Source organism: Xyrauchen texanus, chromosome 4 (assembly GCF_025860055.1).
Source record: "Xyrauchen texanus isolate HMW12.3.18 chromosome 4, RBS_HiC_50CHRs, whole genome shotgun sequence".
Lineage (NCBI taxonomy): Eukaryota > Metazoa > Chordata > Actinopteri > Cypriniformes > Catostomidae > Xyrauchen > Xyrauchen texanus.
In genome coordinates, this window is record NC_068279.1 from 22,666,667 (window position 1) to 22,679,440 (window position 12,774).

The 12,774-nt window shown below is 36.7% G+C and overlaps 1 protein-coding gene across 1 annotated transcript; it reads left to right on the plus strand.

Annotated features, from left to right (window-relative positions):
- Positions 1-8,052: 8,052 nt before the first annotated feature.
- Positions 8,053-10,303, plus strand: LOC127642281 (immediate early response gene 5-like protein). Its single transcript, XM_052124897.1, has one exon. It carries the CDS (start codon positions 8,199-8,201, stop codon positions 9,102-9,104), a length of 906 nt encoding a protein of 301 aa, XP_051980857.1. The 5' UTR covers positions 8,053-8,198; the 3' UTR covers positions 9,105-10,303.
- The last annotated feature ends 2,471 nt before the right edge of the window (positions 10,304-12,774 follow it).

Here is a 12,774-nt window from a genome sequence, read left to right on the forward strand (position 1 = left end):
GTAGTTCACTTTGTAAATTTAAGAAAATAATTAAAAAAAAAGGATGATAAATAACTATATATCTCAATATGAATAATTGTTGTATATAATATTTAAACTATTGTATTAATGTTATGTATGCACATTTGTGAAATGTCTTATGTTACTCTTTTGTTTATCTTGTATGAATCAAATTCACTGAGAAAAGGACGCTCATTAGATAAATGTTTAAAAAGGGTAGGCACAATAAGCAAAGGCTTCAGCCTACACCTTTTTCGGTTAAGTATATTTTAATTTATTATGTAAAATTGTATAGGACCTAAATAGTTTTTTTTTTAATTCAATTGAATTGATATATTAAAAACACAGTCAGGGCATTGACTGGTCTATTTGAATAGACTAAAAGCTAAATTTCTATGTGAAATGATTCAGAATGTGTAGCATGATGTACTTACTGTAAGTGGTCTATGCATAACATTAATGCAAGCATTTCTTTCTAGTATACACCTCTTTGTGTCTAGTATTATTTTAATTAACTAGTAACTATTTTTCTATATGTTTTATATTAAATCTAGATATTAATGTTTAATTAAATAAAAACAATATGGATACATACTTTATAAAATATCCCTAGGAGTAGGGCCTATCTCAGAAAATAGAAAAGGCTACTCTCAGATTCCTGGTCTTTTGAGCAAGCCATTATTGGCAGAGCTGATTTGACTCTTATTTTTCAGGGATAGCATCGGTGGTGCTAATATTTCACTCACACACAAACACTCACTAGTCAAAGCACTTCAAGGGGAAATGGGCCCTCTGCAGGAGAGCATTAGTAGGCGAACCTCGAAATCAACGCACAGTGTAACCACAGCCAAAGGATAAAAATAGGGCACATGCTGCACTATTGAGAATGCCCATATACCTCACACATTTAAGGGGGTTTAAATTTCTGTGGAAACTGACTGATATGAATTAAAGTTTGAAAACAATTATATTCTTATTTGAGGAAAGTTCGCTCATTCCTGTGCTTGCGTGCTGCATGCATAACCTCTGTCATCCTGCAGCGTGCACACATGGGCGAGCTTGTGAACGCTCTGTTGCTGGAGGAGAGTAGGCACGCAAGTAAACATGTACACTGACAAGAAGAACAATCAAGTTGTGAGTCGCTTCTTCACTGCAGAACTTATTTTATTGACAACGATTTAATTTTTAAAAGCAATGATGAAATGATTTAATAAAGACAAATCTTCATCCTTGGTGACAAATGCACGTTTGTTTCCTCTAAACTGTAAAATGTTAACCTTAAACATTTAATTTTAATATTTAATCTTTGTTAGAGTATGTTTTAATTGTTTATGTAGTTATTTTGGTATGTTGGCTAATCCACGTGCGTGCGCAAAGGTATATGTCAGAGTGCATGCATCCATCCGCGCACACCTCTATGTCCATATCCACATAGTAGCCATCAAAAATGCATACAAATACTTCTCTTTTTACCTAATGAAGGTGCATTTTAAAAATCCTTGGGGTTATTTGTACTTTGGTCTGAACCAAGGCTGCCATTCATGCTGAAATCAATTAAATTGATTACCAGATCAAAGACAGAAACTTTAATAAAAGGATACAGATCTTGGACTTTGTGAGATGTATACAAACACTTTGTGTTACTCAAACAATTTTGAGACATTTTAATAGAAAAATAAATATATGTATTTATAGAAAGAATATTCATGTGAATTGCAAGAATGTTCTTATTCTTGGTGGATAATGAAGGAATGCATTATCAGAAAAATAAATAAAAAAATATCTTGAAAATAAGTCTAATTATTTAAATATCATTAAAAGTTTTATTGAATTATTAGATTAATTTGGTACATTAACATGTTTTGATAGTATATCAATCAAACATCAAGAGTAACTTTAAGGAAGTAACTGATCCTTTGAAGCACTACAAATGTTTATGTTATACCAAAAACAACCTCTTTACAATATCAATATGGCAGACTTAATATGTGGGATATACAGGTGAAATACCTACTAAACTCATAATACATTTCATATGATCACTATTAACCTGAAATATGTTGTCTCAAGAAAGCCAGGGCATCACACAGTTCTCTACAGAAAATATGAATAAAATACTTAAAGAATGTGTATGTGTGTGCATACGCTTGTGTTGGAGATCAAAAGAGCGAAAGAGTTTAAGAGTGTTTGTGTGTGCGTGTGTATACCTGTGTGTGTGTGTGAGAGAGAGAGATACAGCTCCCTCTTTCTTTCATTCTCTGTTATCTTTCAACTTCACCCCTCCTCCCTCACCCATCACTTTGGTGAACACACCCTCAGTCCGTGGCATGCAGATGAGTCTCAACATGTTACAGGAAGCTGAAATTCCAGAAGAGCAGGAAAGGCACAGACAGGAGAACTGAACAGAGTCTGTTCAGTGAGTTCATTTGTCACATATGTGACATCTGCCTTGAAACATTTCTTAAGAAAGTCATTGATTGTCTCATCTCAAGCAGGTCTCTTCATTCTAATTAGACAGTGTATGTTCAGTGCAGCCTATTTGTCGCCATACATTAAAAATTAACATCTGAGAAAGATATCAGCCACTAGTCCTAATAAGGAGGAGAAAAAGAACAAAAAATCAAACAGCCATAATTTGACATTAATTCATGCTCACATCTCTCTGTTATTTATAGAGATTGTGTCTCAGACGTTAATTTATTTGGGTTTGTGAAAATACCCCCCAAAATAAAAATCCCATAAATGCATAATTTCACATTGTGGCATTTTCTTGCAGAACTAAAGCAAATAAAAATTGTCCGACAGACTTTGGTGAAAAGCAGCCTACTTTCCGACCGTTCGCTCAGCTTGCTTTACGGGAATGCGGGGAGATACAATCATTGCCATGGAAACTAATCTTGCCTGAGGAGGATGGGGATGGGGAGGTCAGGACAAGTGGTTGCCTTAGAAACCGCACACATCGCTCAAGCTCAGAGCCCTCCCTTAGTGGGCTGACGTATTGCAAAGGGGGTCGACGACTTTAATTGGCCGAAATGCAGCCTCTGGGCTCGACACCTCCCTCCCAGCGCAGTTCGTGCTCTTAAAGGGGAAATAAAAATACAATTCATGAACCGGGGCTAAAAATACTTCAGCAAAGGAATCGTCAAAATGTTGCTTGAATGTATTTGGTACAATGTCGCAGTTTCGTCGCAGTTCCGTACACTGTTGTCCCCGATCGACACAAAAATAGAAAGTCTGTTGCGCAACACCCAAACGCAGAAGGGAGATGAGAGCAGTTGTGCGTGTCGTGATATAATCTTGCAGCTTTCGCAATGAAAACTGAAAGACTAGCCTTTTTCTCTCAAAAAAACTCTCCTCACACGTGGACATTATCATTGCTTGTTAAATAGGCTATTGTTCAACAATAAACCAACTTGCGAACCAATATGCATTCATTGACATTTTAATTGTCACGAGAGAACGTGCACCATCACCATTCACTTAAAGCCATACAAATTTGGCCAAATGTTACAAAGCACTAATAACACACTTGAAAACATTTCCTGTATAAACTGGCACCAGAATATCCAGATATAAACTTCTTACCGTGCAAAGAACCACCACGTCATACCGAAAATTTAATCAGACCTCGTTTAAGATTTTATTTATTTTTTTATATATATCAATGCACGTGCCTCGTGGGTTATTCATTTATGCCTTTTGAGATATATCAGAACTTACTTTTACATTAGCACCATTGCAATCACGCTATATTACTATGATAAAAACAGTAGGTCTACGACAATCTGGAACGTATGGTGGCGTCCGACCCTGTGAAATTGCATCTTGCGATTTATGTTAAGTTGATTACTTTGCCTTTAAGTTCACAAGACATCCATCTGCCAAGCGGAAAAAGCTCCGCCCTCATATTTCACCCACTTGTCCTCCTGCCACCGGAATGCCCGTGAGTGTCCTGAGCAGCGCAAATTCCACTTCAAATCCCACAATGCTCCTCTTTTGAAAAAAGTACTTTGATGACGTCCCAAGACCGGGGAATGTAGTTTTTTTTATCACTTTAATTTAGAATTACACTAATTAAATGGGATAATTTTGAATTCTGTATATGTCTCAGTTTTGTTACCTGACCAAGCATCAAAGAACAGAAAATTGCTGGACAAATATTCAAAGAAACAAGGTGCTGTTTAATGTGTTTTATGTCATTTGATATTAAAGATTCTGAAATGAAAAGTGATATTTTTCAGCAGTCCATATACTGTATTTTCAATTTCATAGGAATTGTGATGTTTCTGTTAAAAAGCCAAGTAATATGCTGTTAAAATGCTGAAACGGTTTGTAAATCATGTTATACAAATGCAAACCTCCATTGTGAAAGACAAGAAATAAGAGAGATTTGTGAGATAATAATAATATATAATAATAATAGATTACAGGAGTTTATGGCCACTGAGATACTATTGACTGATGATTCTCTACCACTAAGAGTAATGCTTATGCTTTTTCTGTTTACCAATATGTGAGACTAGGAAAGCAGAACACGTGTTGTAATTATTTTTTGTTGCACATACTCTATACTGCTAGACCAATAATAAAGTCAATTAATTGAGCTTAAGTGAACTCACTTAAAATTCCATAGTGTTCTGAAGGGAAACACATGAATGTAAATCTTGATTTGAACTTAACACTCAAGTAAATGTCCCTATATGTGACAAAGATAAATAAACAGTTCATAACTGGATTCAGTTATGAACATGCATATATTATACAGTAAATACACATACAAATAAAAAAATTGTGAATTTTGAATTAAATTAAATACAATTAAAGTTTTAAAGTTGTCAAATTAGTGGAAAATATTAAATTATCAACGTCTAAAAGTATATAAGGGTAACATTATTCCAGTCAGTATAAAGACAGAACTCTTCTCGCACTGTCACAAGACCAAAACAGTTCTGTTAATTAGAGAAGTCTTGCAGAATTTGTCATCTGTGTCCAGTCAAGTTAGCAAAACAGAAAAAGACGTTTGTTGTGTTTGATTAAAAAATTTACAGCTATTTGATCTATGCATAAACCACATACTTGTTATATTGTATTGGCCATTTATGGGGCCATTTGTAGATAAAAGCTTGAAATCTCCATTCATTAGCTATTAAGTGTTTCAATGTCCCATTTACATCAACTACAATCACTCATTCCCCACCTCTCTGAAATAATATGTGAGTTTGCTTTGAAAAAATAAATGCTGAAAATGCATAACAATGCCGCTTTTCTGTGGTTAAATTTTTTTTAGTTAAAAGCAAACAATATAGTGCTCTAATAGGTTTCTACTAATTCCCCATAATTAATTACCATTGCTTGGGGTTAATCAAAACATATCATATAAAATCAAATGCTTTTATTGATCCCAAAGAAGATGGTGCACTTTATAAGACCCTATTTTAATTTACTTAACAGAAAACATTTACTTGGAGTCTGCACCTCTGATTATACTGTGAAGATAATAAGAAATAAATGAGAAATAGTATTTACAGGACCATTAGACAAAATATATTTGTATGTATATACAAATACGTATGCGAAAGTGACAGAATATCATACTGTAAAAATTAAAAGATACTCAAGGCACCATTTGAGGTTCCTCAGATCACACCAGTGGAACCCTCTGGAGATCCACCATCTTTTCGGTTTACTGAGAAACATACTTTTAGTTCCTCCAAGAACTCTTAGAACTTTAAACATTTTGTTCAGTAACCCCATCATAAAGGATCTCCAAAGGGTTTCACCCAGTGTGGGACATAAGGAACCCTAAATGGTTCCTAGAGTATCTTTTACTTTTTACAGTGGATCTGATTTTCAGGAAACGATTTTCAGGAAATTAAATTATGATCAGGAAATCATAATTGTTTTTCAAAGGTAGAAAAAAAATGCTCATTTGTAATTGTAAGTATTCAAAATCATAAACAACTAACATAAAATAATTATAATTTTTACACCTTCTGGTTGTTAAACTTATCCATATTCATGACAATGGGACCAGTTAGTGCAACAATGGCAAAGAAAGTTGAAGTTAGTTCTGAGTTAGTTTGTTTGCATATTGAAATTGGTTTGATATTTTGCTATTTAATGCAATAGTATTTATTTTAAGTACGAATGAAGCGTTCACATTGAGGCAACTGTAACATATATTTTAGTAACATTGCTATTATTTTTGGTCATACATTGGTGAAAATAATATTGATAGATTGCCCAAATTGCACAAATGTGTTGAATGAAAAGGACAACTTTGTCACAGCTGGGAGATTTATGTATTATGTAGTCAGTATGAAATGTTTACTACTCAAAATAGGATACATTTGTAGGATAACATACTGTTATTATACCTCTTAGGTGTCTTGTCTGTGAATAATGTTGCTGTGTGTCATGACAAACCACTCATTCAAACACAACTCAGTTTGAGAAACTGTGCAGTAAACATTGTCCATTCTGCTTGTAGAGTTATAACAGTTGCACATCTTACCATTTTAAAGATAACATTTATAGATATATAACAATTCTGTCTTTCGCATAAACAAGACCACTTCCTCTGAAATTGTACAGACATCGGCTCAGCCTTGTATTGTAAAGAACAGCTGAATTCTCAGTCTCTTTACCTTTTTCTCATTCTATTCCTTCTTGAAAACATAGTGTTATCATCATTCTTGTTTGCTAGTCTGTGCTAGTTACCCTCACATGCTTATTGATTTTCTTTTGGCTCTCAGTGCAATGTGATGATTTGGGTGTTCCTGGTTTTGGGCATTGTTAAGAGGCAGAGCTGTAAGCTTCAGCACTCACTAGAGAGCAGAGGTTCTAAAAGAGTGAGTGAGTGAGTGTGTGTGAGTGTGAGAGAGAATCATTGCACATCAAGGTGCAGAATAACCCGCAAGCTTATTGTACAGTAGATGTATTTTTGAGGGAATTATTTAGTTCAGGTAAAAAGTTTGTGATAAAGCATTATATTAAAATTACTAAATTAATAACTCCTGAACAAATTTGATTTATCCTCTTTTTCTTTTTGATTCTATAACAGAAGTTTTCTTACTATTTTGAAATAAATCAATTTATTGTATTACAAATGCCCAGAATTATGTCTATTTCTTAATAAATCCTTTGTGTATTAAGTTGTGTATAGGTTAATTACTAAAGAATACTTTTAAACAAACACTCAAATTTTCCACTTTTGAATTATGTGATTAACAGAGTTCTGACATCTGATCAGTTCAGGAATATATTGCATGCATATCGTAATGTTCATACAACAGCTATACTTAATAACAATTACTAACTTATCAGTATTAATTGATATTATTGACATTTTACATTATTGTCATTTGAAATGATTGCATTGGCTTTTCAAAACTGTAAAAATTGTTTATTGACTGTATAATGGAATATTAGAGAAACATTATGGTGGTTTCAAACTCAATCCAATATGCCAAAAGTAAAGTAAATGTAATATGGTGCATATTACATATCTTATACATAACATTTGGAATATAAAATTAATGTTCTAAAATATACCTATATACCATTTATTTATTTGAATATGAATTTGAATTGTTAGTAAGCATAGAGTTCTGAGAACTTGAAAATGTTGCAGCTCAAGAACAGAGTAAATTCAGTTTTCATGTCTTATAAAAAATCGAGTGGAGTTCAAACCAATACAGGGTGTTTTTAACTATGTTAGCTCAACAATGCTTATTATTCTAAACTTTTTAAAGTTGTTGTGATTTGTGTCACATTTCTTGAGCAGTCCTTCCAACGCACATGACATGACCGCGCTCTCTGATGCTCAATTCGCCACATGTGAACATTCCAGTTTGGTAAAGTCAGTTTGGAATTTGAATAGCACAGAAGAACCGCCTCCCTGTGATAGGACAAGCTCAAATCCTGTGGGTGGGATTTACTTGTCACTCAACGATATTCTCGGTCTCTGTTTGGCTAAAGACAAGGTGGGCGGAAACTTCTTCGTCATATATATACTCTGGCAGCAAGCGCAAGCTAATGATTGCCTACGCTCACACACTGAGGCAGAAACGACCACGTTCAATGTTTCTCCACAGAGCTGACTTAAGACCTCGTTCCCGAACGAAATATCGTGATTCTGACTAAAAGAAAGTTGGTTTCCTTTGTCGGAAAGGTGGGAAACCATCACAACCCCGACCATGATCAACACCATGGAGTGTGCAGTGGATGCACAAACTCTCATTTCGATATCTTTACGGAAAATCCACAACTCGCGTACGCAGAGAGGTGGAATCAAGCTGCACAAAAATCTGCTGGTCTCCTATGTGCTGAGGAACGCTAGGCAGGTCTACATGAACGAGAAGTACGCCGAGATCTACAGGATGCAACAGTACGAGGAGGTGATGACCGTCTGCAACGAGATCCAGGAGCTAAACCCGCTCGATTTGGTGGAGGACTGCGAGGAGCAGACGCTGGACTGCTGCGGCAGCGCGAACGAGTCACCGGGTCTCTGCGGCGCGCTCTTGCCCGTCAGTCACCAAGCTGCCCCGGCGCAGCACATCCAGCCTAGCAGCGCCTGCTCGGTGCCCATACCTCTCCAAAACGAAGAGGTCTGCAAAGCTCCGGATCCCTCGTTCTACCGAAGCTGTTGTGCGGAAGCCTATCCCGTGTCTAACTGTGACTTTTCGCCAATAAGCAGCATGCACTGCAACAAAACTACAGTGCTAGATTTGGACACGCATGTCGTTACCACAGTAGAGAACGGGTATTTGCATCAGGATTGCTGCGCGTCGCTCCAACCGTGCAGCCAGGGCGCACATAGCTCTGCCAAAAAGCGCAAGCTTGACTTTGGTTACTACGTGTCTGAAATCGAGGAGGTACCGGATTTTACGCCGTGCAAGAGAGCGAAATTCGAGGACTCATACGCAAACATGGAGCCCTTGGACACCTCGAACATTTCCAATCTCATCTCTATCTTCGGCTCGGGGTTTACGGGACTGGTTAGCCGACAAGCGGACTTGGAGCAAGCCTTAAACGGACAATTCTGTAGCAAACAAGCCCTGGCGAGTTTAGGGGCTTGGACGAGAGCTATTGTAGCGTGTTGACTCTGTGGTTAACGAGAATGCAGATACTTTATGAAATTGTACAAAGTCTAAGACAAATTGACTTGTATTTTTGCAACAAAGTTATTTAAGCGTTTTTATTTGGTTGTTTTTTTTTTTTAGTTTCATTTTAATGGGGGGCGGGGTGTGGTTGTAGCCTACCACTTGTATCCTTTAAAGCAAATGGCAATGTTGCAAACGTTTTAAAAGGTTTAAATAATCTAACGAAGTTGAATTTCGTTGCCTTAAACCCAACGCAGACTGCTAGCTATGGCCACAAACACGGGATGTCTTTGAATGTTTTGCTCGTGGATTGTTTCTTTTTTCACCCTTTCACAGTATTCTCTCCAGAGATGTATTGTAAAAAATAACATTACCCATGTAATGTTGGCAATAACAGCCTACCATTGCACGCTGCTCTCAGACGGTAGATATAACACGTTAAGTAGCTGTGTAATAATATTTTTAAACATTTAAATGTATCAACTAGCAGTTTATGTAGAAAGGGCGACAACAACAAGACTAGCCGAGAGCTCGTGCTTACGGTAGATCTACAGGAAGAGGACTGACTCACACGGACTACAACTGCAATGTCATACAAGGCAATCAAGTAGGCTAATGAAGGTGCAATATTTTAACCCCCTCCCTGTCTAGTTTGTTGTTTTCTGTACTATGAACTATTTGTTGGAGAAAGTGGCGAGGACTGGTGCGTTTTGTTGACTGCACTGACCTACAGCTCCAGTTCCTCAGAGTATGTCTGTAGTTCGCCTATGCCAGTCACCTCATCACAATGAACGTTTGGGCCATCAATTAACACTACAACTCCCATAATGCACGCTGTAATTGAAACGCCAGGTATTTTTGTTGACTATTGAGTCTACAGCGTTAACCATTTTCCGCCCCCTTACACTCAGAAAAGTTTAAGCCTTCACAGTAATTCATGATGCCAGCATTTGCTTGGTTTTGTGGGTTTTATTTTATTTTCTACAAACTTAGACCTTTTGTTCTAAAAAGGCAATCTCATAAATTAGCCATACGTCCTCACATTATATACGCACTATGTGTACTGAATTAAAGACGTTTCAGACGTATTCTCCATATTTTGTTGGTATTCTTGTAATTTTGTGCATATTAAATTGTATATCACCGGGTAAAACTGTTTTAGAAAGTATTTGTTTAAAATTTATAACCTTAATAAAAAATCAAAGTTACTTTGAAATGCCTATTTTCCTTTTTCATTTGATCAATTGAGAGCATCTGTCACCACTGGTGATTTTGAGATCAACTCTTAAAATACTAAAGGTAACGCAATTGTTGAAAGATAACATATAGGCTACAAGAGCAACATCCTAAGCTCAATTGACCTAATGGCCATATTCACAGCAATGGAGGTCACAGTGACTGAATATATTACATTTCTAATCAACTATAACAGAATAAGCTCCATCTCTTTGGCTCTACAGACTGGCCACAATTTGAGAATCTCATGTGTGTGCAATCTTAGATCCCACTTGAATATTCTCAGCTTTGTTTACCTGTTTTGGATCACGTGGTATTGAATTTAGGCAAATAGCCTACTATTTCCTGTGGGATCTTTAAATGTAACTTGCAGGCCAAGACTAGGCAGACTAATGAGAGGGGAAAGTATTCTTCTATAATTGCAAAAAATAAATAATAATAATAGGGGTTTGACACAATGCATATCATATATGCAAAGATAAAGTACCCCTGCAAGCAATCTAGTGTTCACAATGTTGGCCGACACACAAGTCACGTTCTATTGGGGGGGCACTGTGTTCAAGACTCGCGCACTTTTTAAGCAAGCAACTCTTGCTAAACTTTGAGACTTGTTATCTCTGCTGTATGCCACATGGTGGTGTTCTTCAAAATCAATGAATGAAGGTATTAGAGCGCCTTAGTAGCGGCACCTCGGGCTGACCTCGAAACCGCGGGTCCCTGCAACCCCCTCCCCTCCCTGTCCTCTCTCATCTGTAGCCGAAACCTCTCGACTCCTCTCAATCTGAGACACCACAGTACGCCCGACACATCAACGTCCAACATAGGCCTACATAGGCTGTTATATTCGTTGTATTGGCTATTTCGACGAGTAGCTGCTTGGCGCGTTTAAATACCGCTAAAAAAGGGAAGTAATTGGGTCGCGTGGGATAATATAGCCTACAGTATGGCGAGGTATTTTAAAACCGTGCAAATATGTAATACGGTCGCATCGAGCTTGGTTTGTTGTGCGAGAAACACGTCTGTGAAATAGCTGAATGATTTAATAATGTTAAATTGATGTCGGCAGTATGACTAATGAATGTAAAAGAGTTATGCCTGTTTGATTGATTAGTTAAGAATGGGCAAACTGGCAATAGCAAGGAAAAGTTAGCCTTTTTAAATTAACGTTAGTAAATATGATTAACAAAAGGCGCAGCGCAAGACATTTTGTAGGATATATTCGTTTAATTTTTGTCAGGGTATGTACTCTGTGATGTATGGCGAGCTCCCCCGCGTGGCGAACATGGGAAACCCTACCACGGATAGCGCACGCACAGCCAAATAAGGCAGATTCTTTTTGGCATATATAGGCTATATATATTTTTTATTTTGCTCCCTATATGCGATGGAAGGACCTAACACATAAAGCACATTCTACATAAACAGCACGTGTTTCATTAGCCGGTGGACGTGATGCAAATAGGCTACTAAATATTTAATGTTTACCCCTGCAAAATGAGCAGCAATGTGAAACTGCCTCAGTGGTAACATCAGTTGTAGCCTAAATGAAGACAAAAGGCCCGACTTTAATCTTATCTTATCTCAGCCACGCCTGATGAACTCAGTAGAGCCTACGTTTGAATAGAATATGGGAAGGTGGATGGGTGTTGGGCGTTCATTTTGAACGTTTGTGTTCTTGTGAACTACTCAGCAAGCTCTGCTGAGTTTCACAGTTGGGCCGGTAGAACACAGTGACTGATCAGATGCTGAAACACAGAATGTGTTTAGGCCTTACGGAAACTAGATCTAAAATACTTTATTTGCTTTAGGAATCACCTCAACTACTTCACCTAACTAAATTAGAATTTTATTTAAAGTTGAATAAAGTGATATAAAGCCACAATATTGTGAGGAGAATAACCTCTAGTGTTCACCCAAAAATGAGAAGTCTGTCACAATTTACTCACCCTCATGCCATCTCAGATGTGTATGACTTTCATCTGATGAACACAAATGAAGATTTTAAGAAGAATATGTCAGCTCTGCTGGTCCTCATAATGCAAGTGAATGTATACCAACATTTTAAAGCTCCAAAAAGCACATAAAGGCATCATAGAAGTATAATCCATATGACTCCAGTGGTTAAATCCACGTCTTCAGAAGCTATATGAAATAGATGAGAAACCGGTCACTATTTAAAGGAATATTCAGGGTTAAATACAATTTAAGCTCAATCAACAGCATATGTGGCATAATGTTGATTACCACAAAAATGTATTTAAACTCATCTGTCCTTTCCATATATATATATATATATATTCATTCAAGGTTACAGTGAGGCACTTACAATGAAAGTAAATGGGGCCAATTTTTGGCGAGTTTTAAGACAAATATGTAAAACTTATTTTATAAAAGCTCTTACATTAATTATTCTGTTAAAACTGGTGTATTATAT

Coding starts and splice junctions, on each gene's coding strand:
- LOC127642281 (XM_052124897.1), top strand. CDS start 8,199: ATGATCAACACCATGGAGTGTGCAGTGGATGCACAAACTCTCATTTCG.